Raw genomic sequence first — 27,156 nt, 5'->3', positions numbered from 1 at the left:
ATTGAGGCAAAGTGGTAACAACAGGACAAACATGAAATGATTTTTTTCCTAAGTCACAGAACCCTGCACGCAGACCGGTGCACCTTTCAAAGATATGTATTGCACTATATTTGTAAATAACATTGTTAAGTAGATAATAGCACCGTTGTAAAATGAATGCATGGAAAGGTAGAATGAATGCTTTTTTTTTTTTTTAATAAGTTCCCCAAGGGGAAGGGGAAAAAAGTGTACACATCCTGAAAGGTAGACATTAAAAGTAAGTTGTCCATAAATGGCACCTTAAAGAAAGCAGAGCTAAACCGTCCATGAAATCAGCTAGTAGCAATGTAAGCCATGCTTGCAGCGCCATCCTTGGATTGTCAGATAATAAAACGTTCATAAGCCCAAACAAGTCTGTGGGCTACAGAAATATATGTGATAGAACTGGCCCTTTGACTTGCCAATGCAGGAATTAATACAAGGTCAAGGAACATTGTTCATCACAGGGGGTCCCAAATTCCCTGAATGGCTTTGGAGTATATCGGCACCCATCCTATTGCCAGGTGCTACTAATGATGTTTTTTGTTCCTAAAGATTTTTTCTTAAATATTTACTTATTAAAAAGGTGCTTCTGCAAAGTGTTCCCCTTTTGATGACTAAATCCACCCACCCTGATCGAATCCGAGAGACTGATTCAAGCGTCAATGAGATTGAAATGTGGGGAAATGATTAATTGGGAAGGTGATAGTCAATCCATCAGGAATCTCCACTGCTCTAGAGATTTGAGATTGCTTAGGATCCCTGGATTGGCTAACGAATATGCAAAATGGCTTTATTTATTTAACTAGTACTCCACAGCGGGAACAAGGGCACTTGATTATAAACCAAGAAGGGTCTAGATTCTTCAGCTTTCCTCCTCTGACTTAAAGAACAATGTAGTTGCATAGCTAGATCCTAGCCAGCCTGAGCTAGTTTCTGTGTTTGATGTGCAGTCACAAAGGTAACATTTATTCTAAAGACACCTCCCCCACTTGCCCCCCCCCCAAGAAACAACAAAGGCTCCTTTCCCCTTATCCTCTCGACTCCTTGAGTGAACAGTGTGAAGCGAGGTCCTGCGCCAATGACTTGCGCGTTCTTCCCAGTGATTTTTCTTTTTTGTATTTCTTTTCTTTTTTAAAAAAAATTATTAAAAAAACAAGACAGTTTATGGCTAAAGTGGGTAAAAAGGGGAAACACCCAACAGCTGTTATGTGGGGCAAAGCAGGAAGCCGGAGAAAGAGGAGTGGATGTATTCTGTGGAGTACAGCCCATTGGCTTGGTCCGAGGGCATTTGGACCCAGACTTGGTCATTCTCTTTGAGTTCGAGCACTGCGCTGCCTGAGGCTTGATCCAGGTAGCCTTTTTTGTACTCGTCATAGGTGTATGTGGCGGGCACATTGTTCTTATAAAGTGCCACCCAGACATTAGTCCCTTTGACATGCACGTGGTAGGCAAAGTAATAGATGCCGGAGATGGGGCAGGTGAATATCCCAGTGGCTGGATTGTAGGCGTTGTGCCCGTTGTACAAAGTCCTGTCGAATTTGACTGGCATGCCAGAGGCTGGGAACGGGGAGGTCAGGATGGCCGTGAAAGCGGGTGCTATCCGGGCAGAGAGCTCCCCTTTGCCATACTGTGGCTTCCCAGGCTTACCATTCCCTAACACCGCTCCTTCCACGCCTCCATCCGGCAAGTGCAGTCCAGCGATGCCTGTCTCGTCGAACACCCCTGGTGCCCCGGGGGGACCAGGCGGCCCTGGTGGTCCTGGGGGTCCGTTTAATCCACGTGTCCCTGGTATTCCAGGTGGGCCAATGGGTCCTGTAATGCCAGGCTCCCCTACCTTCCCCTCCCCTGGAGGGCCTGGGAGGCCAGGTTCCCCTTTCAGCCCTGGTAAGCCCTGTGGCCCCATGGGACCAGAAGGGCCTTGTAGGCCTGGAATACCAGATGGGCCCCTCAGGCCTGACTGGCCTGGAATTCCTGCATCTCCCTTTGGTCCCAGGCTACCTGTTAACCCTGGCACCCCAGGAATCCCTGTGAACCCTGGTTCTCCTTTTGGCCCTGTGGGGCCAGGTGGTCCCTGAGACCCAGGCAAACCTCTCTCTCCAGGGACCCCTGGTTTCCCTGCAAAACCATTTGGCCCTTGGTCTCCACGCATCCCTGGTATTCCTGGGGGCCCAGGCAGCCCAACCTCACCTTTGAGGCCTGGCAGCCCGTGTTTGCCTGGCAAGCCCATGGAGCCTGGCACCCCGGGGGATCCAATGACACCCTGCGGGCCCTGCTCGCCTGCTTCCCCATCCATGCCCGGTTCCCCTTTGTCGCCAATGGCTCCTGGGATCCCAGGTTGCCCACGATCTCCTTTTAAGCCCGGCAAACCTGGTTTCCCATAGCCTGCGGGCCCAGGTAAACCGGGAAGGCCACGGATCCCGGGTTCTCCCTTTGGCCCCACAGGGCCTTGCATACCTGGAACCCCTCCGACGCCCGGGATGCCTATTCCATCAATGCCTGGTGGCCCCCGTGGCCCCATCGGCCCAGGTTCCCCATTGATCCCAGGGGCTCCAGATGGGCCCATCTCGCCTTTCCCCCCTGGAGCACCTGGTAAGCCATTGAACCCTGGTTTCCCAATGCCGTTTGGCCCTGGAGGCCCAGCGGGGCCGGGGGGGCCTCCATTTCCTCGGGGACCCGGAAACCCTGGCTTCCCAACGCCATTTTCACCCTTTAAGCCCCGCTCCCCCCGAAGCCCTGGCTCCCCTTTTGGCCCAGGCTCACCCCGAAATCCTGGTAGACCTGGAGTGCCCTGCATGCCTGGTTTCCCATTGACTGAGATGCCTGCTGGCCCAGGCAATCCTGGCGGGCCAGGTAATCCTCTCTGGCCTTGCTCACCTCTCAGGCCGGGTTCACCTTTGAGGCCGGGCATCCCTTTCATACCTGCCTTTCCTGGAAGCCCTGGGATACCTGGTTTGCCAACACCAGAAAATCCAGGGGGCCCAGCAGGGCCTGGCTGGCCATGAAGTCCGGGTTTCCCAGTGCCTGGTTTTCCTGGATAGCCTGGGGGGCCTGGAGGTCCTCTTGGGCCTGGCTTTCCTGGGGGGCCTGGCTCCCCTTTGAGATCCATCGGCAGGAGCGGTTGCATGTCTGTTAAGAGCAAGAGACACCAAACCCTTACTGGATAAGTGAGGAAAGGCCTAGTGCCCACCCACTACCAGGAGAAGCAGAACCTCAGCGTCATGCGAGGAGAAGCCATGGTGGCTAGTGCTGAGTGTTAGTGAAGTCACAGCCCAGAGCCTCAGAAGGATTTAGGAGGCTAACGCCCACTGATTTTTAATAGGATTTAGGCTCCTAAATACCTTTTGAGGCTCTGAGCTGTACCGCCTTGTTAAATGGAGATATTGCTATAAACCCTCCCGCTGACGTTGGAAATTAATATTTGTGAAGCACTTTGAGAGTCTGAGATGAAAGGTGCTCTGAAAGCCGGGGGGTGGGGTATCATTAACTATACATAAGTTACACACCCAGGGGCTCCTTTTGCTGTAATGGTAGGTTGTAGGAATGTACGTTAGCACCAGATGAAAAGAGGCCTGTTCAGACACAGTTTCATTTATGGCTGATTTAGAAGTAGCTAAAACAAGTCCCACCGGGTACTTGAACATTAAATGGGGAGTCCGACCAATTTGCTCAACCAACCATGGGGGGAAAAGCTGAATAGCGATGAACAATTCAGACTTGCTGTGCTCAAGGTACTGCAAAAGGAAAAGAGTGAACCTGTAGCTTTTACTGAGACTAAAGATGGTGGCTTCACGGATGCCCCGCTGTCTGTTTATCAGTGTGGTGGCAAGGCTAATAGTATCAGCCATGATATTCTTTGGAGTGCGGGCTAACTCTGGGACGTTTTTGATAGTTTCCGAGGCCCCTGTGCTTCCACTGATGCTTCTAACAGCATCTAGAGTGGTCATTATGGCATCTTCAATGAGCAATATAGGCATTTGCAAATAGTAACAAGCTAAGATGTTCACCAAATTCACAGATGATGCAAAATCAGTGTTTGGGTTGGAGAAAAAAAATCTATGACTTAGAGTTATTATCACTGTTGATATTATAGTAGCACCTAGAACCCCAAACAAGACTGGGCCACCCTCACTGTAGCACCTAGAACCCCAATCAAAACTGGGCCCCTCACTGTGCTTGACACCATCCAAACAGCTAGTAAGCGAGTCCATGCTCAAAAACAGCTTACAGTCTAAACATATAAAATAGTCAGAAAGGAAGGAGTATAATTAGGCCCATCAACAGAGGCACAAAGAACTTAAGGCCCAGCGCCTTAAAGGTAGTCAGACTCGTAAGGTCCATTGAAATCAATGGGCATTAGGTGCCTAAATATCTCTGAGGATCGGGACCGAAGTGACTTGGTCACACAGGAGGTCTTGGCAAAGGTGGGGACTGAATCCACATCTCTTTAGCCCCAGCGCCTTATTCACAAGCCTGACCTTCCTCTAGACATGCATCGAGCCAAGCAGTGACAGAGGAGGCTTCACACACTGCCCCACCAATGAGCGTAAGGCCTGTTGTTGCAGAACTATCACTAGAAACATGAGCATTGGCTAGCCTCCAGGGTCCCTGCCAACCCTTAGTTTCTCCATTGCCAGTATGGCCAAGCATGCCAATTAGCATCAGCAGTGAGGGTGATTTTTAGGGGGCTGTTTTTACATGTTCCCTAGGACCTGAGGACTTCTCCCCCCAAATCATTCATACTGGCTACAAAAGAGCAATCAGCGGGTAATGGCTTTCAGTCACTACGAAAGAGTGTGTTGGTGTTGAAAGGCACAGCCAAAATTAACGGTACCCTATCACCAATCCGCTGATAGTCCTATAATGGTTTTCTCTTACTAGGCTGACTACAGTGCTTTAGGATATTTTCTTGGGAGAGCAGCTAGGTAATTGCTTTGTCATTTGTGCATTCACGTAAGATGTGTCTGTGTTCATTGGCGCAGTCCCACTTGCCTATGGAGTGTAGCACCGGGGAGGAAACTTTAAACACACTGAGAATGTAGACAAAGCCAATTGCTGCAAAGGAAATACAACAGCAATACCATCTTGGACTGATTCAGCACAGCTGGGAGTAGGTCCTAAGCACTTGCCATTTAGAGAATTATAGCGGTTTTGCAAAGGGCCATAAGAAAAAAGAAAAAGGAAAATGCATCAGAAAAGGACGTGGAGATGGAAGTGTAGGCGATCCAGAGTGTGTCATAATTGCTACTCACTACAGCTCGGTACTCTTGGTGCAGGAGCAGCGTGAGTCCCCGGACCAGAGTAGCCCAGGCATGGCTTCACTTCCCACCTGAGAAGTGGGTGAAAATTTTGACTGGCTCTTGTCCCAGGTAGGTTTGATAGAAGAGAGATTTGATGGTTACTTATACACGTTTCTAAAAACAAGTTTCAGACTGGTAGCTATGGTAGTCTGTATCAGCAAAAAGAACAGGAGTACTTGTGGCACCTTAGAGACTAACAAATGTATTTGAGCATAAGCTTTCGTGGGCTACAGCCCACTTCTTCGGATGCATGCAGTGGAAAATACAGTAGGAAGATATATATATACACAGAGAACATGAAAAAATGGGTGTTGCCATACCAACTCTAATGAGACTAATTGATTAAGGTGGGCCTCATTAGAGTTGGTATGGCAACACCCATTTTTTCATGTTCTCTGTGTATATATATATCTTCCTACTGTATTTTCCACTGCATGCATCCCATGAAGTGGGCTTTAGTCCACGAAAGCTTATGCTCAAATAAATTTGTTAGTTTTTAAGGTGCCACAAGTACTCTAAAAACAAGGACTCTGATTGGCTGGCAAAGACTTCTCATTGCCCTGTCTATGACTTTATAGCCAAATGTGACCAAAATGTAGCAAACTGGCTACAACAGCCAACCTTTATAAAAGTGATCACAGAAGCATCAGGTACCAGGGCAGCATCTGGCCCTTTGTGTCTGAGTTTATGTAATTAGGTAATCTCAGCGGCTAGATGGACCGCAAATGAGTCTCAAAGTGTTGGATGCTGTTTACATGGGAGGTTTGTTTCCTACTCCAATTCTGGTATCTGTATACACCCTGTGTCTCTACAGTCACTGTTTACAAATGGAAGAGGCTGTGCCTGGAGACATTTGGATCACGTTTGCCTTTAGAAAGGGAGGTTTCTGTTCCATTTAGTTGTCCTCCTAAACTGTTCAGTCAAAGATTTTACTCTTTGATGTGCATTGATTTACCCATGTATTAGGAGTTAAGATTACTTTATTGGGCCATATCTAGCTTGCGTCACAAATTACTGGCTGTAATGTGAAAGGGCCAAATTTACAATGCGCTTCACGCACCCTGCCATATTTGCCTGGTAGCAGAATAGAGCCCAAACTCATTTCACAAGGAAGAACCATCTAATGATTTATATGACAGTAACAGCTAGTGGCTCCAGCTGAGATCAGGGGCCCATTGTGCTGGACATTGTTCGTACACACAGCAGGAGACAATGCTAGCATGAAGGGCTTGCAATCTAGATGGACAAAGGGTGGGAGTGGAGAACTGACTTGCCCAAAGCCACACAGCAGAGCCGGGGGGGAAAAAAGAACCAGCGACTTCTGGCCCTGTCCAGTGCACTGTCCTCTGAACCACACTGTCCCTCAGCCAAGGTTGGCTTTGGATCATGGCTCCTGCCATCAGCCAGGTTCAAACCGGTGACTTGCATTTGCGGAGTACGGTCTCGCACAAAGTTCTCCCACGGCCAACCATATAAACCACCCAACTGTTTGCTCCTAGTTTATGGAACTGTACATGGGCTACAACCCCAGTAGGACACTATGGGGAGGAAGGAGGAGCATGCAAACTGTTTGGTGGTTGCAAGCTGCTGGATGGGACAGTTGATGTAGCGGCACACTACTGAGTCACATTGCACTGAGGACAGACATGGCACAAACCGAAAACGAAAGAAAGATGCTGTCTTCTGATTGCTTCTCATACTCCGCAAGAGGAGAGTTTTCATTCTCTGCAAGAGATCTGGTTATGGATTCTCTAAGGCCTGCAGCCCCACAAGTAAACGTAGGGAGAGGAGGAAGCTGTCTATCTGCATTCTACCCACCCATCCACCATCTGAGAGAAAAGCTTCAAGCTACACCCACTGCCTTGCTAGAGCCCACTAACCCATGGGCAGACAGATGCTCTGAATGCCAGACGCTGGACGCACAGGCCTAGCTGTCGGTCCTGGCTTTAGAAGGAGTTGTGAATGGTAAAAGGTAAGGGAAGGTCTGGGGCTGCCTGGTTCAATGCTCTGGGCAAAGGAAGTTCAAAAGTTCCAGGAGGGGGAAGGTAAAAGAGAAGTGGGTGCTGGAAAGAAACAGAATCTGTGTTGGGAACAGAGCCAGGTCCATCCCCTGGAGACTGAGGAGTCAGTGTGCTGAGTGAGGACATAAAAGCAAGGAAACCGTGGGGCTGGATGGATCTGCCAACACTAGGAGATTTTGCTCAGTCAATGGGGAAAGATTACATGAGATTTAAGGCACAGGCGGTAAAAATAATAAAGGCACCAGACAAGGCCCCAGCTAAGTATCAAAGGGGGCTTTTCCTTTAAGCACAAAAATTAGCACTGGTCATTTCAACCAAGTCTGGAAATGTGGTTATTTTTCTTTCGTTAATGGAAACATATTCAGGGCTTAGGCTTTCCTGAGCTTATCTGCATATCAAAGACTTGCCCACATCCTCTGCTCTAATAGAGGTCACATGGTTATCTTGATTAAGGAAATACTTGTCTATCAAGACATCGCCACTGGATTTCTGCAGCCGAGAAAAAAGAACGATTTAAACTGTGTGCTTAAGCAGATTTCTGGAAAATATCTTCCCCGGAAAATTATTTCAATATGTGGGTTTTTTTTTCTTTTCTTCTTGTGCTGGATACTATGGTTTGTAAGAATTAGTTTTCTAGGTCATTTCGCATGGAATCAGAACATGGAGATACAGCTGAGCCCATGAAGGAGGGGGCAGGAAAAAAAAAAAACTCACCAAAAGAAAAAGCCAGATGTGAGTTGCCAGCTTGTGGGCAGCCAAGAAAGCAGACAGGAAAACCAAACTGGGGACGTTAGCACAGAGAAATTGGGACATTAAAGCCCCAACGGTATCCAATTTCAGGAGACCGTGTCTTACCACAGACGCATGTCTCGGAGAGTCTGTGTTTCACAGCAATAGCAAGGGGTTATGTGCTCCCCTCTGTGTATGAGCAAAACAACCACGAATGCTAATGGAAACAGCCACCTGGGAGTCTGGGAGGGAAAACAATAGACAGAGCCTCTACAGAAGGTCTCGCCTCAGGTCCAGAAGGAAGGTTTCAACCTAATTCCAGAACAAAGGAATTTTCAGCTCAATGGTCCGTCTAGCTTGGTCTCTGACAGTGGCCAGCGTCAGCTGCTTCAGAGGAAGGTGTAAGAAATTTCATAATGGCCTGTGATGGAATAATGTGCCAACGAAAAGAAGTTTCTTCCTGACCTCAAGCAGCCAGTGGTTGGCCTATGCCCTGAACCATGAGGGCTGATACATCCCTGATGAATTTTCATCCTAGTTACTATACCTGTGGGGGGTTCTGTTATTCATAACAATGGCTAATCCTTTTTTTTTTTAATGTTGCTGAGCTGTTGGCCTTAGTAATGCCATGTGACAGTCAGTTCCACAGGCTAATTATGTACATGGTAGCTTGGGCCAATGGTTATCTAGTCCACCATCCCATCTTTAGCTGTGGTCAGCAACTGATAAGGTGTGGGGAAAAAAACACCCTTAATGCTCACTGCCTTTCCTCTCCAGTGGAAATACAGTTAACTCTTATGGCCAAACAATGGTTGTCATTTCTGGAGACCTTTTACAAGGCAGCAACTATCTTCCCACCTTGAATACACCATCACCATGTTCTCTCTGAACTCACTCTTCTCTGTCTTCATGCCATGGAACTACTCAACCCTTCCTCATTCTGTGGGGGCAGCCCAAAGAGTTCACCCTACGAAGCAGCTCCTTTCCCTTGTCCTACCAGCACCCCTTAGGGCAGTTTACAACGACGACACTGTCAGCTTCAGCTGGGGTTGCCAGGGAATATAAACAGGGCATAGGAAACCACGCAACAAATCCCAGTGGCTACTGGAGAGGTTGGCAGCATTACGTTCTAAATCAGTAGCCCCCATCCAAACGTTCGGTGTGTTGAGTAACCTGGAAAATGCAGATCAATCCAGAGAAGATTCCAAGACATATCAAACAGGCTTCTTACATATAGATCACCTCATCTTCAAAATCCTTAATGAGCTCTCCCATGTGTCATACATTAGGACTTTGTTCTTGAACATGTAGTGGTTCTAAGACCTTCTCTTGCTCATGTGGCCCGTGGAGACTCCTCTTGGCAGTTTATCGTGGAGATTTTCTTGCTTGCCCAGGTTTTTTTTTGCCTATGGCTGGATAAACTTCTGCCTGGTTTCCTTTCATTTCTGCTGGCCTTGACGTTCTCTCCAGGCATTTCATTTTCTTCCAGAGGCCAGAGCTCAGCAGATCACAGGGATCAATAGAGAGCCACGAGGGGAAGAACGAACAGACGGCGCTTAATGGGATTAAAGTTGGAAGGGAACATATTATAAAAATAATCGTCGTCTTGGCAAGGGAAGTTTCACATTTAGCAGGACATGAGGGAGCTGCTGAGATGTTAACTGGAGGCCTCTTGACTTCATACGAGCAGCCGCTCTACAAGGTGTGCGGGGCTTAGTTATTCACTGGATTTTCTGTAAACATTTTAATATAGGTGAAAGTTGCGGGCTTGGCAGCTTCTGAAGACTGCAGGGTAGGTCCTGCTCCGTGCAGCAGTAGCCCGCGGGTTCCCCCCAACTGCCCTGCTGTTAATATGTCTCTGGAGGAGCCACCTTTAAGGGAAATGGGGGAGCTCAGTCTCTGTGGACCATTCCCACACCTTGGGCTCCTTGCCCAGCCTCAGATGGGGAAAAAATTATAGGGATTGTTTCTGTGGTTTAGACACTTCCCCTTGGACCTGGGCAGAGAACCTACAAACTCATTTCATAGAAAGGCCACCGAACAACTGCCAGATGGTAGCAATTGTTTGGTCGCTGCTGTGGGAGGGGTGAGGACTGACCACTCCCAGCAGGCAAAGGCAAGACCCTGGTCAATAGCTGAACGAAGGGGCTCATCGGCTCTCTGATTTTGTGAGGGGCTAGGGGAAGATGTGGGGCTGCTCTGAGAAGGCAGTGCTACCTTAGGGGGATCAAAGACACATTCCTTTTGCCCCACCGGGATGGGAAACAGGTGCTCCTGGCTTAGTCTGATAAATACACACGTTAGCAAGGCAGGAGGCTGCGATGTGTAATCTGCCATGGTGAGCCAGCAAAAGGCTCTGACTTAACTAATGCTTTATTCCATGTACAGTCAGGGATCTCTGCTCCGCAGTGCGAGGCGCTGCACATGCACACACACGCCTAGTGAAGCAATAGTGCCCTGCCCCAAAGCCCTTACACTCCTGTGCTTCCACCTCTGCACAGAGACCAAGTTCAGTCAGAGTTTTGGCTCCTTCACACAAAGCTGCCTTTAAATCCAGGACTAGGACATGAACAGGATCCTCTCACGCGGCTCTGTGTTACATCTGGGCTGAAGTGGGACTAAGTGATGCCTAAGCCACCCTCTGCCCAGGCAGGAATTGTACCTTAAACACGTTTCCAGGTCATGGCAGCCCAAAAACACAGGCCCTTCCTGAACACTCTGTTCCTGCACGTGGGACGAACAGCGACACGGAGCCCAAATCTATGCCCGTGTGCAGGTGCAAACTGTTCTGATTTGCGTGACCCTTGTAGGCAGAGCTACTGCTGCGGGGAAGCAATTTCCTCTGCTCCTTGGAAAGACCAGGCAGGGTCTGGGGAGCAGCTGCCCTCGGAGGGTGGGACACACCTGCTACGCTGCCCAGCACCTGAGAGGCAGTAATAATTACCCCTTCTGCAGACTTGGCCACGGTCACACAGCAGGTCAGAGGCAGACGCAGGACTAGAACCGGTAACGGCTGTGCTGTAACCACTAGCCCCCATGCCCCCACATTTAGCTAGGGGGAATCGAGCCCACAGCACACGCAGATCAAGGTACAGCAGATAAGGGGCTACAGCCTTTGTGGTTTTTTTGTTAGCATTGGCTCAAAAATGGGTAGAATTAGTTGTTCTTATGCAGCCACACGAAAGAGCCTGGTTCACTGATTAATATGGTGACCAGACAGCAAATGTGAAAAATCAGGACAGGGGGTGGGAGGTAATAGGAGCCTATATAAGAAAAAGACCCAAAAATCGGGACTGTCCCTATAAAATCGGGACATCTGGTCACCCTACTGATTAATTAGTTCATTCATTAATCATTCATGTTCATCAGCTGTGTTTATTTTTAAGCACTGACCACACACTTGGCGAGGGCTGTGCGTGAAGGTGGGAAAGGCCCCTTGACCCACCCCTATACAATAACTCTGCCCCCTTGGTTTGCACATCGTCACAGAGCGCAGTGGCATCACATAGCCAAACACTACCAGGGAGGGCCAGCTTTTTAAAGGTGTTTAGAGGCCTAACTCCTAGTGACTCCAATGGGCGTTAGGTGCGTCGGTGCTTTTGAAAATATCACTATCTGCGGCTACTTTTAAAAATCGGGCTGTTAGCGCTGTTAAAGTCTGTTCCTCAGCTAGCAGCCCCTGCTAATCATGTCTGAACTCTGACCTCCACCTTCCAAGGATCACGAGGTGCTGAGCAAATGCTGATTTAGCTACGTCTCTTAACCCTCTGTGTCAGGTGGGTAAGTATCATTACCCCATTTGACAGATGGGGAAACCGAGGCAGAGACAGATTTAAGTGCCCAAAGCTGTGCACGTGCCCAGGATCACAAAGTGAGTTGGAGTCAGAGCCTGGAATGAAAACAAGGCAGCCAGCTCCCCTACTCTAACCACTGGACCTGCACATGGTTTGTCAACCATTGCCAACAGGTTGCAAGGGGTCCCTGTATTCATGGCTCTTTGAGGGGCAAGGAGCAACATTTGTCTGTTGTAACACGAGGCCAAGACACAGAAGAGGGGGAGAAATCACTGACACCAGCTAACGTGTAAATCTGGTCCCCAGTCACTCGTGGGCTGATCTCTCTTTCCCAAGCGCAGTATGCTGCTTGGTGCAGTACTCACTGAGCTCAGCATCTCTTCTAGACACCAGCGGGCTTAAGGCACAGATTTCTATGGCAAACATGATCCCCAAAGAAAATAAAAAGGAAGCTGATACTCTCCTAGCCAAGCTTGGGGCAGCATTTTACTAACATGAAAGGATAAGGAGTCTTTTTGGGGGTAAAGCAGTTTGACTGCTCACTTCCCATTAAATCCCATTGGTGCAAGAGCACCAGAGAGAGTCTGGACATTTAGGGACCCTGCAGCAGCTGGGGAACTTAACTGAAGGGGGGAGAACCAGATTTAAATGAGACCAATAGGTCTGAGTGGTATTTTGTCATTCGCACAACAAAAAGGCTATGAAGAAATCCCGCGGGGATAGTTGGGTTCCAGATAACCCTGCTTACGCGCTTTACACAAACATGCAAGGTCTAGGTGAATAATACATCCTGCTGTTCTGGCTGATGGCGTCTAAACCACAGCCCACAGTGAGCACCACTAGAGGGCTCACAAACTATTTAAATAGGTGCTACCCTATTCCGCTACAATACAAGGTCCCAGGGCAATTCTCTTTTCTCCTGCACTCTAGGTAACCTTCCAATGCCCAGCTATCCGCATTAGCAGGCTGTGGTGGGCTCTGAAGCCTTTAATACAGGGCCCTTGTGTGTATTTAATACCCATGGCTATTGCTCACTTTTGCCCTATAATAATGGGAAAGGTTTGGAGCAGACCCAAAGGAGCAGAAGGCAAAGTCCAGCCTGGCGCCCCGTAAGTAAACCCTGCACCGCACTAAAGAGACCACCGCGATCTGTCCTGATGCATAGCTGTGTTTTTAAAGTTCCCTTTTCCTGTTAAAATGTGTTTTTTTTTTAAAATCGCACCAGTCGTTAACATTGTAACAGTTTTTAGTGCCACCCACCCGGCTCAGGTCTCGGAGACAACACAGCATCTCTGGAGAGCGGTGTTGGCGAAGCGGATACCAATGCAGGCGGGCACAGTGCTAAGCAGGTTATAAAAACCGAGCTAGAGATACGTCTGGGGCTAGACAGACCGGCCCAGATCCTCACAGGGATTTAGGTGCCCAAATCCCTTTGAGGCTCTGGCCTTAGTTGTGAGAACTACGTCCTCTGGTGCTATGGCTCGCTGGGCTTGCATTGTAATGTGCGCCTCGGGACGGCTCGAACCAGGAGGGAGCTGAATGACCTGAACAGAATCAAATTTCCTATGCCAGAGGGCAATAGCTGGAATCACCACGGAGACTCATGAAGTATAATTATCCATTCAGCTAGATTTGGGGGGGCAGGGGTGTACGTCGAGCCTCGTCCTTAGGGATCAGGCTTTCACTTACACCAGCTCCCCAGGAAAGAGGCCTCACTTCCCCTCAGCTTGGGGTATTAACTAACAGTCAGGGAGCAAAATGTTTGTTTTTTTCCCCCTTTGCAATTTAGAAAAGCAACTCGGCTTTTTAGAAAGGTAACTCCTGACATGTTCACTAGGTGGCGCCAGCAAGCTAGGAACCCGGCCTGCCATCGCTCAGTCTCCCCGGCCACTCAGGTCTTGGCTTAGCCCTGAAACCCATCCTGCGAGGCTCATTTTTAACCCCTCTCTCCTGACAGCCCTTCAGGGTCAATTGCATACAGGGACCGTCTGGAGCTGCCGCAGGATCCTCCCCTGGCTACGCATCAAGCGCTTTAACCGGGGGGCGTTCCAGGCCCTGCCACAGCGTTGCCTTTCTACAGACCGGGGAACTGGGCGCTGAGTGGGGCAGTGACTTGCCCATGGCACCACCAGAGATAGGCCTCAGGAATCCTGATTCCTTCTTTATCCCAAACCAGCCTTCCCCCCAACACAGCCTCCCATGCAGCACGAGGTGACGCTGAGCTTTGGGAGAGGGGGTGCCAGCAGGGGCATTGCCGCCAGCCAAACCGGGTGGACGTGACAGTCCGAAGGGGCCAGCAGCCAGCTCTCACTGACTAGTGCCAGAGTTGGAGCGGTGAGTGGCGTGGTTCCCTGCCACACCCTTTGGGTGCCCCCCGAGGGGAAAGTGATGCATGAAACCGGAACCAAAGTCAGGTTTTTTTTTTTTTTTTTTTTTTTTTTTTTTAAAATCGAAAGCAAAGAAAAAAGGTAAAATGCTGGAAATGAAATAAAACCTTTCATTTGACCCAACCCCATTTTTTTGTCTTTTGTTTGGAGCTGCGAGAGAACCAAAACCTCTGTCAGTCGCTCAGCTCTACCGAGGAGCCAGAGGGCCTGGTCTAGCAGCATGTCTAACACTGGGTTCAGGGAAGAAAGCTGGGGGGAAAGGGCACGAGAGCGCATAGCCACAGCCCAGCTGACAATGACTGAGCCACCACGTTCTACCCACGCTCAGGGCCCCTTACGGACACGTGGTCAGAGCCAGTGCCTGCCTTGGAGAGCTTACAATCTAAGCAGAGGAAATGGTGGTCCCCTGGCAGGCGTCACCAGCCGGCAGGTGGCACCCACAGGTGGGGTCATTTCAGGCCCGCTCTGAGCCACTGGTTGGAGGCTTGAAGTGCCAAGGCCGGTCAGCATGTGTGGTTCCCGGCGCAGGCACCGTCTCGTGCTGCACTACGCCGTGGCGCTGGAGCTGGGAGGGCAGGGGGAGCAGCCTCCCCTTTGAGCCATGGTTTGGATCCCGCTGTCTGAACCTGCCAGCAGAGGCTAGCATGCTCCAGCTGTGCACATGTGCTCTAGTGGAGCGGGCACTGGACTAAGAATCAGGCAACGTGGGTTCTGGCCCCACTTGTGGCCAGTCACTTCCCCTCTGGGTCCCTTCCCTACTGTGACCGTAAGCTCGCCAACGCAGGGACTGTCTCTTGCTGTGTGAACACGCAGCTGAACCGAGCCCTCCGTAACACACATACTAATACAACTCTTCCTTCAAAGCAAAGCGGGGGCAGCACCCCCCAGGCATGACACGGTAAAACCACAGGATGCATTTTGCCATATCCCAAGGCCTCGAGCCACAGGTGCCGCAGACCCAGGGGCGAGCTGCCAGTTCAGGGTGTGGGTTTGGCGCACACCTGGCTGACTCGGCAGCCTTTGAACCAGGAGGCTGTGCTGGCACGGGGTTTATGCTGCAGCTCTGACAGTCGGTGTCCAGCAGGAAAGCAGCTGCCACGCGGAAGCCTCAAATCCTACCGGCACCCACCGGGGCTAAAAGGTGGGGCGAGAGGAGACGATGGGGGCTAGCCGTCCCCTTCCAGCTCCTTCCGCCAGCTCCCTCCACAAGCAGTTAGAGTCGCCAGCAGATCCCAGTGGGAAAGGTCCCGGTCCGGCAGCTTTCCCAAGGACAGAAAAGGATGGAGGCTCCTCCCCTTTGTACGCTGGTGTCATAAAAAGAGGGACTTCATTGGTCCAGGGCTGTGCTGTGTCCTACCCTGACCCCGCCCAGCAATGCAAACTCCTTCCCTTTCATAAGAACGGCCATACTGGGTCAGACCAGTGGTCCAGCTAGCCCAGTGTCCAGTCTCGGACAGTGGCCAGTGCCATATGCTTCAGAGGGAACGAACAGAACAGGGCAATTACCGAGTGATCCATCCCCTGCCGTCCAGTCCCAGCATCTGTCTGTCAGAGATTTAGGGACACCCACAGCATGCAGTTGCATCCCTGACCACCTTGGCTAATAGATAAATTCATAGCGGATAGGTCCATCAATGGCTAATGCGTTTTTTAACCCAGTCATACTTTTGGCCTTCACAACATCCTCTGGCACTGAGTTCCGCAGGTTGACTGTGCGTTGTGTGAAGAAATACTTCCTTTTGTTTGTTTTAAACCTGCTGCTTGTTAATTTCATTGGGTGGCCCCTGGTTCTTGTGTTGTGTGATGCGGTAGGTAACTTTCCCCTGACCCTTCCCAACTATGCAAATTCCTGACCTCTCCCAGCTGTGCGAGCTCTTCCCCAGCTGTCCAATGCGTGTCCCCCTCCGCAGCCAGCTCCCCTTTGGGGACTTATCAGAGCAACCCCTGAGTTTTTAATAAATATTCTCAAATGTGGCCTGGCTGAAAGAAGTGATGCTTCGTTATGCCCATTTCCTGCCCCCTCCTGGGTGGAAATAGCCACACACAAAGCTTGGGCTACGTTGAAAGCAGCTTTAGTGAGAGTTTTGTAAAGCTACAGGCAGCAGAGCAGGAAGAGCTCGTGTACCGGGGAGACAGGGGTCATGAGATCTCCTGCTCCTTGGCTTGGCTGGGCCCTCTGGGGCTAGCAACCCCCCTCTCCATCCTCACCTCAAGGCTGCTGCTGCCACTACAACACTGCGGAGAACAGGGACGTGCGGTCTGCAATGCCAAGCTGAGCAAAATGGCCTCCTCGGACCCTGGAGTCCGGTGACATCAGAGAAGGCGAGGCAGAGGCCAGGCGTGTGCAGTCTGACAAACCCAGATGCAGCTTTTGCTGCGACCACCAAAGACTAATGAGGAAGGCAGCCAGGTCCCTTCTTTCACTTTGGGGCTAGGAGGTACTTCATCGCCTTATTAGTTGGTCTTTGCGTTGCCCTAGCAGCTGCTAGCCCCAGCCATGGCCCGGGACACCGCTGAGCTAGACCGCTGTGCAAACAGACCAGAAAGACGGTCCCTGGCCGAAGAGCTCACAGGTTTGCGGAGTCTCTCGCGGCCTCGTTTTCTGGTCCCGCGCACACTGCGCCCTTGTCCTGTTCTCACAAGTCCCATGTACTGCCTCCCCCCCCCACTGCCGAGCCAGGCTATGAGCTCCAAGCACTGGATTCCTGAAAGCCCAGAACCCTCCCCCTGTGAGGTACCACGGTGTTATTGTCCCCCTTTTCGACAACTGGGGAAATCGGGGCATGGTGCGGTCGAGTGACACCCTCAGCCACACCCAGGGTCAGTGTCAGCATGGGAACAGGACCCAGGCATCCTGACTCCCAGTGCCAACCTCTGACCACTAGACTGTCACCTTGGTTTTATTAAATAAGTGGAGTATTGGCTGGATTAGGGGCAGTAGGGTCTATAACTAACCCTCTGCCAGGAGCTGGAGGAGTATTTTCCCCCTTGTGTGTGTTATAGAAAGCAGGAATTACCAAAGCACCAGCAAATCCTGTATGTGTTACTGACGCTGTTGGGGAATGTGCCCCTCACCGGGGCATCTGCCTTCGTTACAATGACCCTGCAGCCATATACCACTCTCCTTGACAGAGTCCCACCTTCTCTCAACAGCCACTGGGACTGACGCAGCCTCTGGCCTCTCCTGGGCCTTCACAGCCGTTCTTGCTTGCCCTACTCCGCTCTCTCGCTCTTACGAAGCTCACGCTAGGATGGCCAGTTAGGTGAGCTCAGAGGACTGTCTGGCACCTGATCCCTCAGAGCAGCAGTGTCATCCAGTGGAGAGCGCCTTGGCCTGGGATGCAGGAGATGTAGGTTCTATCCCTTACGCTGCCACTGGCTTGATGTGTGACCTTGGGCAAGTCATCTCCTCCCCCGTCATGCCTCAGTTTCCCCACCCACCCTTGGTCTACCTACATTCATGCAGCTCCTAGCGCTGTAGGTACTACCACCAATAACAACTCTGTCTTGTCTATGGCTAGAGTATGTAGGAAAAAAACAGCAAAGAGATATTTGACTCCAGTCCCATCGGCAGCTAAAACGTTTCTTTTTGGTGAGGCTGCCTGTGGAGTTTCTGTCTCTGGCTGGGATTCAGAGAACAGACTCCCAGCAGCTGGAGAGGGCGGAGAGCTTAACTCATTTCAACTCCAGCTTTTGCTGTGTTTTTTCCCCGGCCGCATGTGCTGATCTAAGCTCTTGATTAGCCATTCAGATTCCTCGTAAATCAGGTACTAGCAAGCTGGCCTTCTGCAGCCGCCTGCAACCCCCTCGAGACGTTATTCCTCCTGGAGCCAACACTCCCGCCAGGCTGGAGGGTCCAGCCCTGAGCTGACTGAGTGGAGCAGGCTCCAGAGGTTTTCCCCAGCTGGAATGAGCCTGCAATCCAGCTTTCAGCAGGTAGCTAATGTTTCAGCACTGGGCCGCTGCATTGTGTTGTCTGCGGCTGTATTTATGAGCTCAGGTACTTCTGTGATCCGCTGCTGACACTGCGCAGATAAAGAGCTCCTGACCCGGGCCCTGCACCAAGGAGGGATTGAATCATCATTTGTACTTAGGGCTGCCCATCCGATCATAACTACTTCTGCCATGTCCAGCAGTCCGGCCCCACCAAAGCCTGCGGCGTGCTTCAGTTTCCTGGGCACACTCCACCGCACGTTAATTTCCAGCACGAGGGTCAGGACTCCGCTCCCAGTTACACGGGTGTCAAATCCGGAGTCACTTCACTGAGGTCAGTGGACTCACTCCAGATTTACACGGCTGCAAACGAGACCAGTGTGCGCTGGCCAGGAGGAGTCTGCTCCGGCCAGGGTATGCCAGAGAAGCCAATCCAGCCCCAGGTCAAGGCAACTATCATGACAAACCCAACAACTCGCCACGAAGAGCAGCTGCTCCAAATCCAGATCAGGTTAGAAAAATGACTATGTGTAAACGGCCCCTCCTTAGTCACTGTGTCTGCTCCATGTAAGGCTTTGGCTCAGTTGGGTCAGTGAACATGGCTGGGGTGCAGGGACCAGCATCGACTCATTCGTTCCTCGTGCTCCCCCATCTGTTCGCTGCTTCCGGCTGTTGTCTCTCGTTCGAGAGGCTCTTGGGACGGGGACCGTCTCTGTTACGTGTCTGTACAGTGCCCAGCACCGTGCAGCTGCTCCCACAGTACTAATTAACGAGCTCGAATCCAACACGTTTGAATGCTATGCAGCGGCAGGCAGGCGAGCGGTCATGGCTCTGCCGCTCCCGTCCTCAGGAGAAGGCTCAGCTCTCCGCCTACTTGTTGCCCAGCCTGGAGGGACGAGGTGCAAAGGGCTCAGCTGGACTCTTCAATCCCAGGGCCAGGTGGCAGTGCCAGCAGACAGACCACAGCTTGGTTTGGAAATTGAGCACGTTTGGCCTGCAGCCCTGCAAGGGAAAGGAAGGTCTCTGCTGCATTAGCCCCACGGAGAGGCTTTTGGTGTCCTGGCTCTTCCTGAGCAGTCGCTGCTCGACGTGACTCTGGACTGTCCTGCTGCAGCCTGGACTTGGGAAGGCTTGTTATCCAGTCAGCCCCCACTGCTCCACTGGCACCTCCGTTCCTCCAATAAACTGCCCCCCGCTGCTCTCCTCCAGCGGGGCTCCCCGGTTATCCTGGCATTGAGGAGCCAGTGGAGCTGGGAGGGACAGTTTGTTTCCGGGGGGGGGGGGGGGGAGGATGATCCAAATAACAACCGGGAAGGGCGATGGCTTTTGCCTCTTTGCTTGCAGGAAACCGCCCCCTCTCCCGTGCGTGTCGGCTGCTGTGGTTTTGCCACCCAATGGCTCCTCAGCCCTATGCATCGCTGAGGGGTTGGGCAAGGAGCTGGGGGGTGGTCCCAATGTGCACAGCGAGGACTGGCTCCAGGGCAGAGGGCAGCACGCCAGCTCACGCTGCATGGCCCCAGCGGCGTTGTGTGTGGAGAACCAGCACCTCCGCTGTCATGGCAGGGCCCTGGGAACAGGCTGGTTGAAACCACAGCGTTTGGGGTTAGGAGGAGGACAGGGGAGCAATTCTTTGGCTGCTCTTGGAGCCTCAGTGCGGAGCCTGGTCCTCCTGACCCAACAAGGCATTTCATGGGAGGTGCTCTGACGACTGACACCTCCCTGGTGCAAGAGTCTCTGCTTAGGGTGGGAATGTTAGGAGCAAGGTTTGATGGCTGCCTGGACCTAACCTAGAGACTGTGGCCCAGATCTCCAGCTGGTGGACTGCAGGATCGGGGCCTAGATTTGCAATGCTCCACAGGGCACGGCTCCTTACTGCAGCGCTGGGTGTTTCCATCATCCATGGCTAATGAACCAGGCTCTGCGTTATAAGGCAGCGTCTCGGGCTGTCCCCGGCTCCCTCCAGAGGAGACATGCTCCAGGAGTCCGAGCCAAACCAGGGTTATTGCTAAAACGCACAACGGCAGCCTCCAGGCCACGGCACCTGTGCAAGGAGAGAGTCCAGCGTCGTTCCTCAGGAACTTCGCAATGAAGGGCGCGGGGTTGCCACAATGCGGTAATGTAAACCAGGGTAGATCCTCAGGTGGACAATTTACACCACTTGAGGATCTGGCCCAAGGATTCCTGCCACCCAAATGCTCTGGTTAGTCACCTATGACCTCCTCTAGCAGCTGCTGTGCCCAGGTGAGGGATTTACTGGAAACTTCCTCCCTTTAGAGAGAAGATGGTTAGCCTGGGACTGGGGAGAGGTGAGGCCAATGCCCAGCTCTGCCACAGACTGACTCTCTGACCTTGGGCAAGCCACTTAGTCTCTTTGTGCCTCAGTTCCCCATCTGTACCATGGCAGTAACAGTCCTGCCCTGCCTCCCGGTGGGGGGCAGTGAGGATAAACCCAGGAAAGCTGGCAAGGTGCTCAGATGCTGTGGAAAGGGAGGCCAGAGAAGTACCTAACATGACAGACAGACTGAGGTAATTAAGCTGGAGAATGTTCATACGCCGCGTTCCCACAACCTAATTCCAAGGAGACCCAGCCCAGAGAGCACCGGCCCACTGGGCATTCTCCTCGGATCCCTGTGCTCTCTGCCAGTCGGGTTACACAGCACTACCGGCGAGGTCTCTCTTGGCTAAGGGAGGTCAGTATGTGAGCTCAGCGAGGCTTCCTTGCCCCTTCCTCTCCAGCTGCTGTGCTGCTGGAGAACGTCAGCTGTTTAACTGTGACAGGCAGCCTGGAAATCCCTGCTCTACCCTGGGATTGGTGCTGCTGCAGAACTTCATCAGCCGTGAGTTCAGGGTGGCAGAAGCAATTCTTAGTCACCCATGTCACTGTCACTAAATCATCTGAAATTTCTCTCCCTGGCTGAGTGTTTGTAACAAGCAGCTGCATTTTTCAAGGGCTGTAATTTTAACCTTCTGCAGCAACTGGGCTGGGAAAATAATCATCAATAATAACAATTAATTTCCACTTCTCTAGTTTCTTTCATTGAATGATCTCACAATGGGCCAAATCTGGAGCTCCTAATCAGTAATAATAATAATACTTATTAGCACTTTTCATCAGTAAATCTCACAGCACTTTACACTGGAGACAGTATCATTATTACCATTTTACGATGACAGACAGCTTGATGTAATTAAACTTGTGAATGTTCCCACACCAGGCTCCCCCCAGCTGACACATTACAGCTTAGTCCAGCTCTGAGGAATGGCAGAGGTAGTGAAAAGATTTCTCTCATGAGACCTGATACGCAGTGTAAGGGAAACACATCTGATGAAGTGGGTTCTAGCCCACAAAAGCTTATGCCCAAATAAATTTGTTAGTCTCTAAGGTACCACGAGGACGCCTCGTTTTTTTACACTGGCAAAGTGTGGCATGTCCCTCTTGATGGCTGGTCCACAAGAGGACAACAGCCCTAATACTGCTGCCAGCTAATGGAGTTACTCTTTTGGCTCAAGTGATAGAGGACAGCTTTGTAGCAAAGTTGATTACGTCAGTGGCTCAGCGAGCCAAGTAATGCGTTGGCCCTTGTTTGGTATCCAACACGGAGTGTAGAAAAACCTCCTTTTACTAAAAACAATCACTGTTTATAGAGACCAACATGTGGGCAAAGCCATTCCTCTAAGGACATTTAACTAACACACACAAAACACACTGACCGTCAGGCTTCTGTCCCCTAGTCCTTCTGGTTGAAGAATTCCATGCCCCTGTGTTTCGGATCTAGCAGAAGGGAGGGTGATAGAAATGGAGGTGAGCGAGAGGGAGGGGAATGCTTGGAGCAGGTCAGACACTTATGAAAAAGCGGCGGGTTGGCGGGTGGTTTTCCGAACGGCTGATCGCACAAAGCAATGAGCTCAGCTCCGTCGGCATCCTTGCCCCACTGACCAGCACGTGTCGCTTTGCAGAGATGGATTTAACATGTGTGGGGGCTTCTAGCCTCCTGCTCTTTGAAGGGAGGAGAATGCTTTCTCCCGCTCGCGGCGTTTCGGTTCGCTGGATCTGTCAGGACTAGCACCCGCAGGCTTCTTCCCTCCTGGCGGGTGGGAAACCAAAACAGGTGAAGGATTGGAAACCTGGCTGGGAACGTTCAGCATGAGAGCGCGTCCAGGGTGGGGTGGGGGAAAGGATTCTGATCTCAGTTTCTCTGATATAAATCCAGATTGTCTCAGGGTTACTCCGGGTCTGAACCAGCTCCCGAGACCAGAGCCTGGCCAGGGTGCGGCTGGGCCGCTTCACAGCCACACTGGCCCGGGCAGGTGTCAGATTCAATCTCCAAAGCCCCTGATGAGTACAGAGTAGGAAGGGATCCAAAGGAGAAGGAAAGACCAGCAGCTGGGAGCCGTCGAGCTCAGCACCAGCCACATGGTGCTCTGATTCAGTAAATATATAAACTGCTGTGTGCTAGGGATGGTCCCATCTTTGTCCTAACGAATGCGGGCAGGCCAATCGAGAGTAGAGCTGTGGTCACGTGACCCTCTAGGTGTTTAAAGGACAAGTCCCTTTAGGGAAAGCAAGAGAGGGGGAAACAGAGGCAAAGTAACTTGTCCCAGGCCACCCAGCAGGACAGCGTCAGAGCTGGGACTTGAACTCACGTCTCCTGACTCCCAGTCCGACCCTGCCTCTCAGACGCTGTGGTATGGCTCCCTCTCCCCATTCCTACCAACACAGGCAGTTTTCTCAAGAACATTCCCACAATTCCAGCAGCCCTTGCCGCTGAGAAAGCAGTTGTTCCCCCGCCCAGTAAACCCATTTACTATTTACCCATGTAGCCTCCACATATGCGAATTGACTCCCACAGGAATGCGGGCAGGAGAGGGTTAATGCGCTGGGCTGTGGTACTGCATAACCCATGCTGGGATACCAGCTGCCCCGCCAAAGGCCATCTGTGTGTCTGTGTTTATCTTGGCGTGTCTCCTGGCTTCTTCCTTCTCAAGAACCACACTGGAAAGAGAGCACAGCTGGGAAAGGGGCTGCAGACAGCTACAGGCACCCACAAGCTGTGGGGAGAGGGAATTCAGAAAGGCCCATGTAAAGGTCGGGTGGGGGACACACACACAGAAACAGGTAACTTCCCTCTTTGGAGAAACCTTCCCCAATTCAGCTATCTGCAACTCCCCAGCCCCAGCCGGAGGGGCACTGCACATGGGCAGAGCAGGTGAGAGAAGCGAGAGACGAGTGTGAGCTGCGTGTGAAGATGTTCTGTATCCATCACAAATCCCGCTCCAGGGAACCGGCTGCAGCATCTGCTAGAGATTTGGACTCGTTTTATGGGCACGGAGAGGCTTCGAGAACAGGAACATCTTCACGTAAACGACCATATGCAAAAAGAGGGGGAGGATGGAAAGGTGGGCCAGGACATGGGGTGGGTGGATGACAAGTCTGGGGGACCTGCTCCATACTGGGGGATGTGGTTAGCACTGCAGGCACTGCTAGCTCTGTGTAAATGGCCCAGAAGCCAGGAAAAAGCTGGGAAAAGGAGCTAAACTCGCCTTCTTTGGGCATGAGCCAAATTCTAATCAATGGAGGCCAGGAGGACACGTCCCCTGGGGGCAAGTTAACCCATATCTGCAGGGTTTCCGTTTCTTGCACGTCCCTCTGAAGTAGCAGGTGCTGACCATGCTTGGAGACGGGATAGTGGGCGAGATAGACCACGGAGCCTGATCCATTCTGGCAGCTCTTCTGTTCCTGTGGAAACGCTCTGTTCTGACACCATCACTGAACAGGGGACAAGCCAAAAGGGGGATTCGCAGGAAGCTGCTGGCAAGAGTAAATACCCACTTGTGAAAATCATGGTGAAAAATGGGTCCCACGCAGCCCTGCTCCTGGGGGAGATTCCCCACGCTCCGGCAGCCAGTGGGATGCCTGGCCGCGAGCCACAGAACTCGCTGTTGGAGGACGCACGCTGGTTATGGGGGCAGAAGGTCAGTGTGTGGGCAGATGTGGAAACAGGGACAGAAAGGGAAGGGGCGAGGGAGCCCAGAACTAGCTGGGGTTGTCTTCGATGGACCGAGCCCCAGGAAAGTGCTTCACGGCACTTAGATGCAAAGCGGAGGCCAAGTGCTGTGGATCCCATCACACGAAGAACCTGCAGCTCTCCACATCGATGTCACTTGGAGTCTTTAAATCAAGACAGGCTGGCTCTCTAAAGAGGCTGCCCAGGCTCCACCCTGAGAGATGGGCCGGACTGGAGGCAGGAATCCCAGCAGAGGGCATCTGACCTGTGTTATACAGGAGCTCAGACTGGATGAGCAGCAAAGTCCCTCCTGGCCATAACATCTCTAAAAGGCTTCTCTCCTAGCAGAGCTTCGCACCTCCCCGGTACCCCTGTCTGCCCCACAGGCAACGCTGCTACTGCCCACCAGGCACCCTGCAGGCAAACAGCGAGTCAGGGTCTGTCATGGAGCTGGCATTTCAGGTGGCTCTGCCAGCGCGGTGGGGATGGGGAGTAGAGCAAGACTGAAGGGTCTTTGGGGTGGGGACTGTCTATTACTCTGTTAGTACAGCACCTTGCACAGTGGGGCCCTGATCTCGGTCGGTCCCAGGCACTACCGTCAGATAAATAAATAATACTATTAAGAGGGAAGTGATGGCTGTGTAAGGGGCAATGACTCAGGGAGCAAAGCATCCACTCAGAAGATGATTAACAGCAGATCCTAGGGATCCGGGCTTAACATTCTGGATGGGCAGGGTGGGGGGTGGGTTAGACTGTGGCCGAAGCGCCAGTTTGTCCAGGGTGGACTGGACTGGCTGGGGGGGGGGGGGTCTGATTTATATTGAGCGAGGAGGATGAAACCTAGGCAGGGGTTCTCCACATTAATGGATTTAGTCCATGTTACCTTAATCCACCCCCCCTGCACCCCTTTAGTCCATGTTATTTGCCAGGCTGGTGGGTGTGCCCATGTCACCCATGTTACTATGAAGTCTCCCTGGTTATGGCATGCTCCTTCCAAAAGGCCACTAAGCCCGTTCTTACCCGCAGGCCCCATTCGGCCAGGTCAGTACAATTCTGCATCATGCAGAGTCACGTAACCGTGATCTCCAAGTGCGATTGCTCGGACAGGGCAGCGGCTTGGCGAGATGTCAAGCCCAGGCCCAGAGATGAGCAGAGGGCAAGGCTCTGCCATGGCCCCTGAGCCCAAGGACCAGACGGAACAGATGACAAATGAGTGGGGACGAGGCTGATGGTCTGAGGGCGACATTTGCCTTATTTTGGTAACGCAACAAAGTAACAAACCATCGCCCCTGAGGAGCCTTGTCTGGTCCCTGCTCCTGCCCGACTCCAGCCCTGCTCACAAGACGGACTGAACTGAAATGCACAAAGCCACTGACTCCTTCCTGGCCCCCACCACTCAGCCCCCCAGCAGGTACCGCCCACTCTGCCTTCTGGAGGGGCTCCCCTGGTTTGGATTCCTTCCTCCTTTGGCCTGCATGTGTTTATGCAGAGAGGGGCATGGTGAGGGTCCCACTGGCACATCCATGGGTGTAGCAGCTGCTATAAAATGCTGAATTACTGACATGTCGCACTTCCATCTGCAGGTCTTCACGGACCAACAACAAACCTTAAACTTATGCTCCAGCAATAACTGGGAGCATTACACAGGGGGTGAATTTTCACCCCATTCGAGCAGCTGCAGGTCTCCAGATCCTACAGGCTGCCAGGACAGTGTTACCATTTCTGCCATTCGTCACATCCCCAAATCAAACCTTCCACCCCAGGCTCCCTTTAAAAAAGGCCGAGCACCTTGTGCAGAAAAGTGCCCCTTACCGAGATACTGCCCTTTGCCTTCCCGGAATGGGGGCCCCAGGGGCCCTTTCACCATGGGCTGCATGTATTTCACTTGAGCGTATCCGCCTCCAGCACCTCCTCCGGACACCGAGCGGATGCCAGCCACAAGCAGCAGCAATGAGACAGCTTCGGAGAGCATCCTGGCTTCACGGCTAGTCTTCCTGTGGAGAAAAGGGAACATGGTTAGGGAGACAAGGAAGCCTGGAGTCCCTTAAAGGCCATGAATAAAAGGGACTCAGGCGGTTGTGGCAAGTACTCAGTTTGGAGTAGGTAGGTCTGAAGGTTCCCAGTGTGCCAGGATATAAACCCGCCCAGCACTCACGGTCCATGGGGATGGGCATGCTAGAAAAGCCTGAACAGAAGACACTGCTCACCTGTGCAAACTCGGGGCTGGACCTACACTGTGTGCAGTGACTTATATCAGTGCAGAATGGGTGGATTCTGCTCTGCTAGCAATGTACACCCACTTTGCACTGGTGCAGATCAGGGCACAAGGTGCAGAACAGTGAAGGCTCAGAGGACGTGAGCTTGGTATTTGCAGCGTCCCAGGCGTTCCTGATAAGCTGCGTCAGGAAGCTGAAGTGACGCCACGTAGGCTAAGTCAACTTTATCTATGTATCCATTGGAAGATTTTAAGGCTGAGCATGTCCTTAAAATGACTGTTGTCACGTGACAGCACATTACAGCACCCTCTCCCCTGCACTGCATCTCCCTCGTGCCAGAGTCGTTTCACACACGGGTCTTCAAACTGCTCTTAGAGAGTCACAACTGAAGGGACCTGGGCCAGATTGGAGCCAGGGTACCAGAGCAGAGATGCCGTGTATCAGATCCTACAATACCAATCACTGACTACACATTTGATGGTGAAGGAGCCATTACCATCTGTGGGTTAAGTTACAAAACAATTGACTCCATCTAGCAATAGATTGGGATATTCTGGAAAATGCCTGTTAAAAATGCAGTAATACAGATTTAACTGGGAAAGCTAATGAGTATAGAGAGGAAGGCTGTTTTTGTGGGGAGCACACCAGACTGGGTCTCAGATGATCTAGATTAAATTCCCGGGTCTGCCACAGAGCCACCGTGTGACCTTGAAGAAATCCTTCAGTTATACTGGGCCTCAGTTCTGCAGCCTG

General features: G+C 51.7%; 1 protein-coding gene across 1 annotated transcript; it reads right to left on the bottom strand.

Annotated features, from left to right (window-relative positions):
- Nucleotides 1–1,225: 1,225 nt before the first annotated feature.
- COL8A2 (collagen type VIII alpha 2 chain) lies at nt 1,226–26,159 on the bottom strand. The gene is made up of 2 exons (XM_065421560.1): nt 26,000–26,159; nt 1,226–3,147 (listed from the first exon to the last, which is right to left on the bottom strand). Exons 1-2 carry the CDS (start codon nt 26,157–26,159, stop codon nt 1,226–1,228), a joined length of 2,082 nt encoding a protein of 693 aa, XP_065277632.1.
- Between the last annotated feature and the right edge of the window lie 997 nt (nt 26,160–27,156).

Source organism: Emys orbicularis, chromosome 23 (genome assembly GCF_028017835.1).
Source record: "Emys orbicularis isolate rEmyOrb1 chromosome 23, rEmyOrb1.hap1, whole genome shotgun sequence".
Lineage (NCBI taxonomy): Eukaryota > Metazoa > Chordata > Testudines > Emydidae > Emys > Emys orbicularis.
This window is presented reverse-complemented; position numbering and strand designations above follow the sequence as displayed.

Excerpts from the sequence above, each read along its gene's own strand:
- COL8A2 (XM_065421560.1), bottom strand. The coding sequence starts at position 26,159 with ATGCTCTCCGAAGCTGTCTCATTGCTGCTGCTTGTGGCTGGCATCCGC. Across the intron at positions 3,148-25,999 it reads AGGCAAAGGGCAGTATCTCG|ACATGCAACCGCTCCTGCCG; the intron begins GTAAGGGGCACT and ends TGCTCTTAACAG.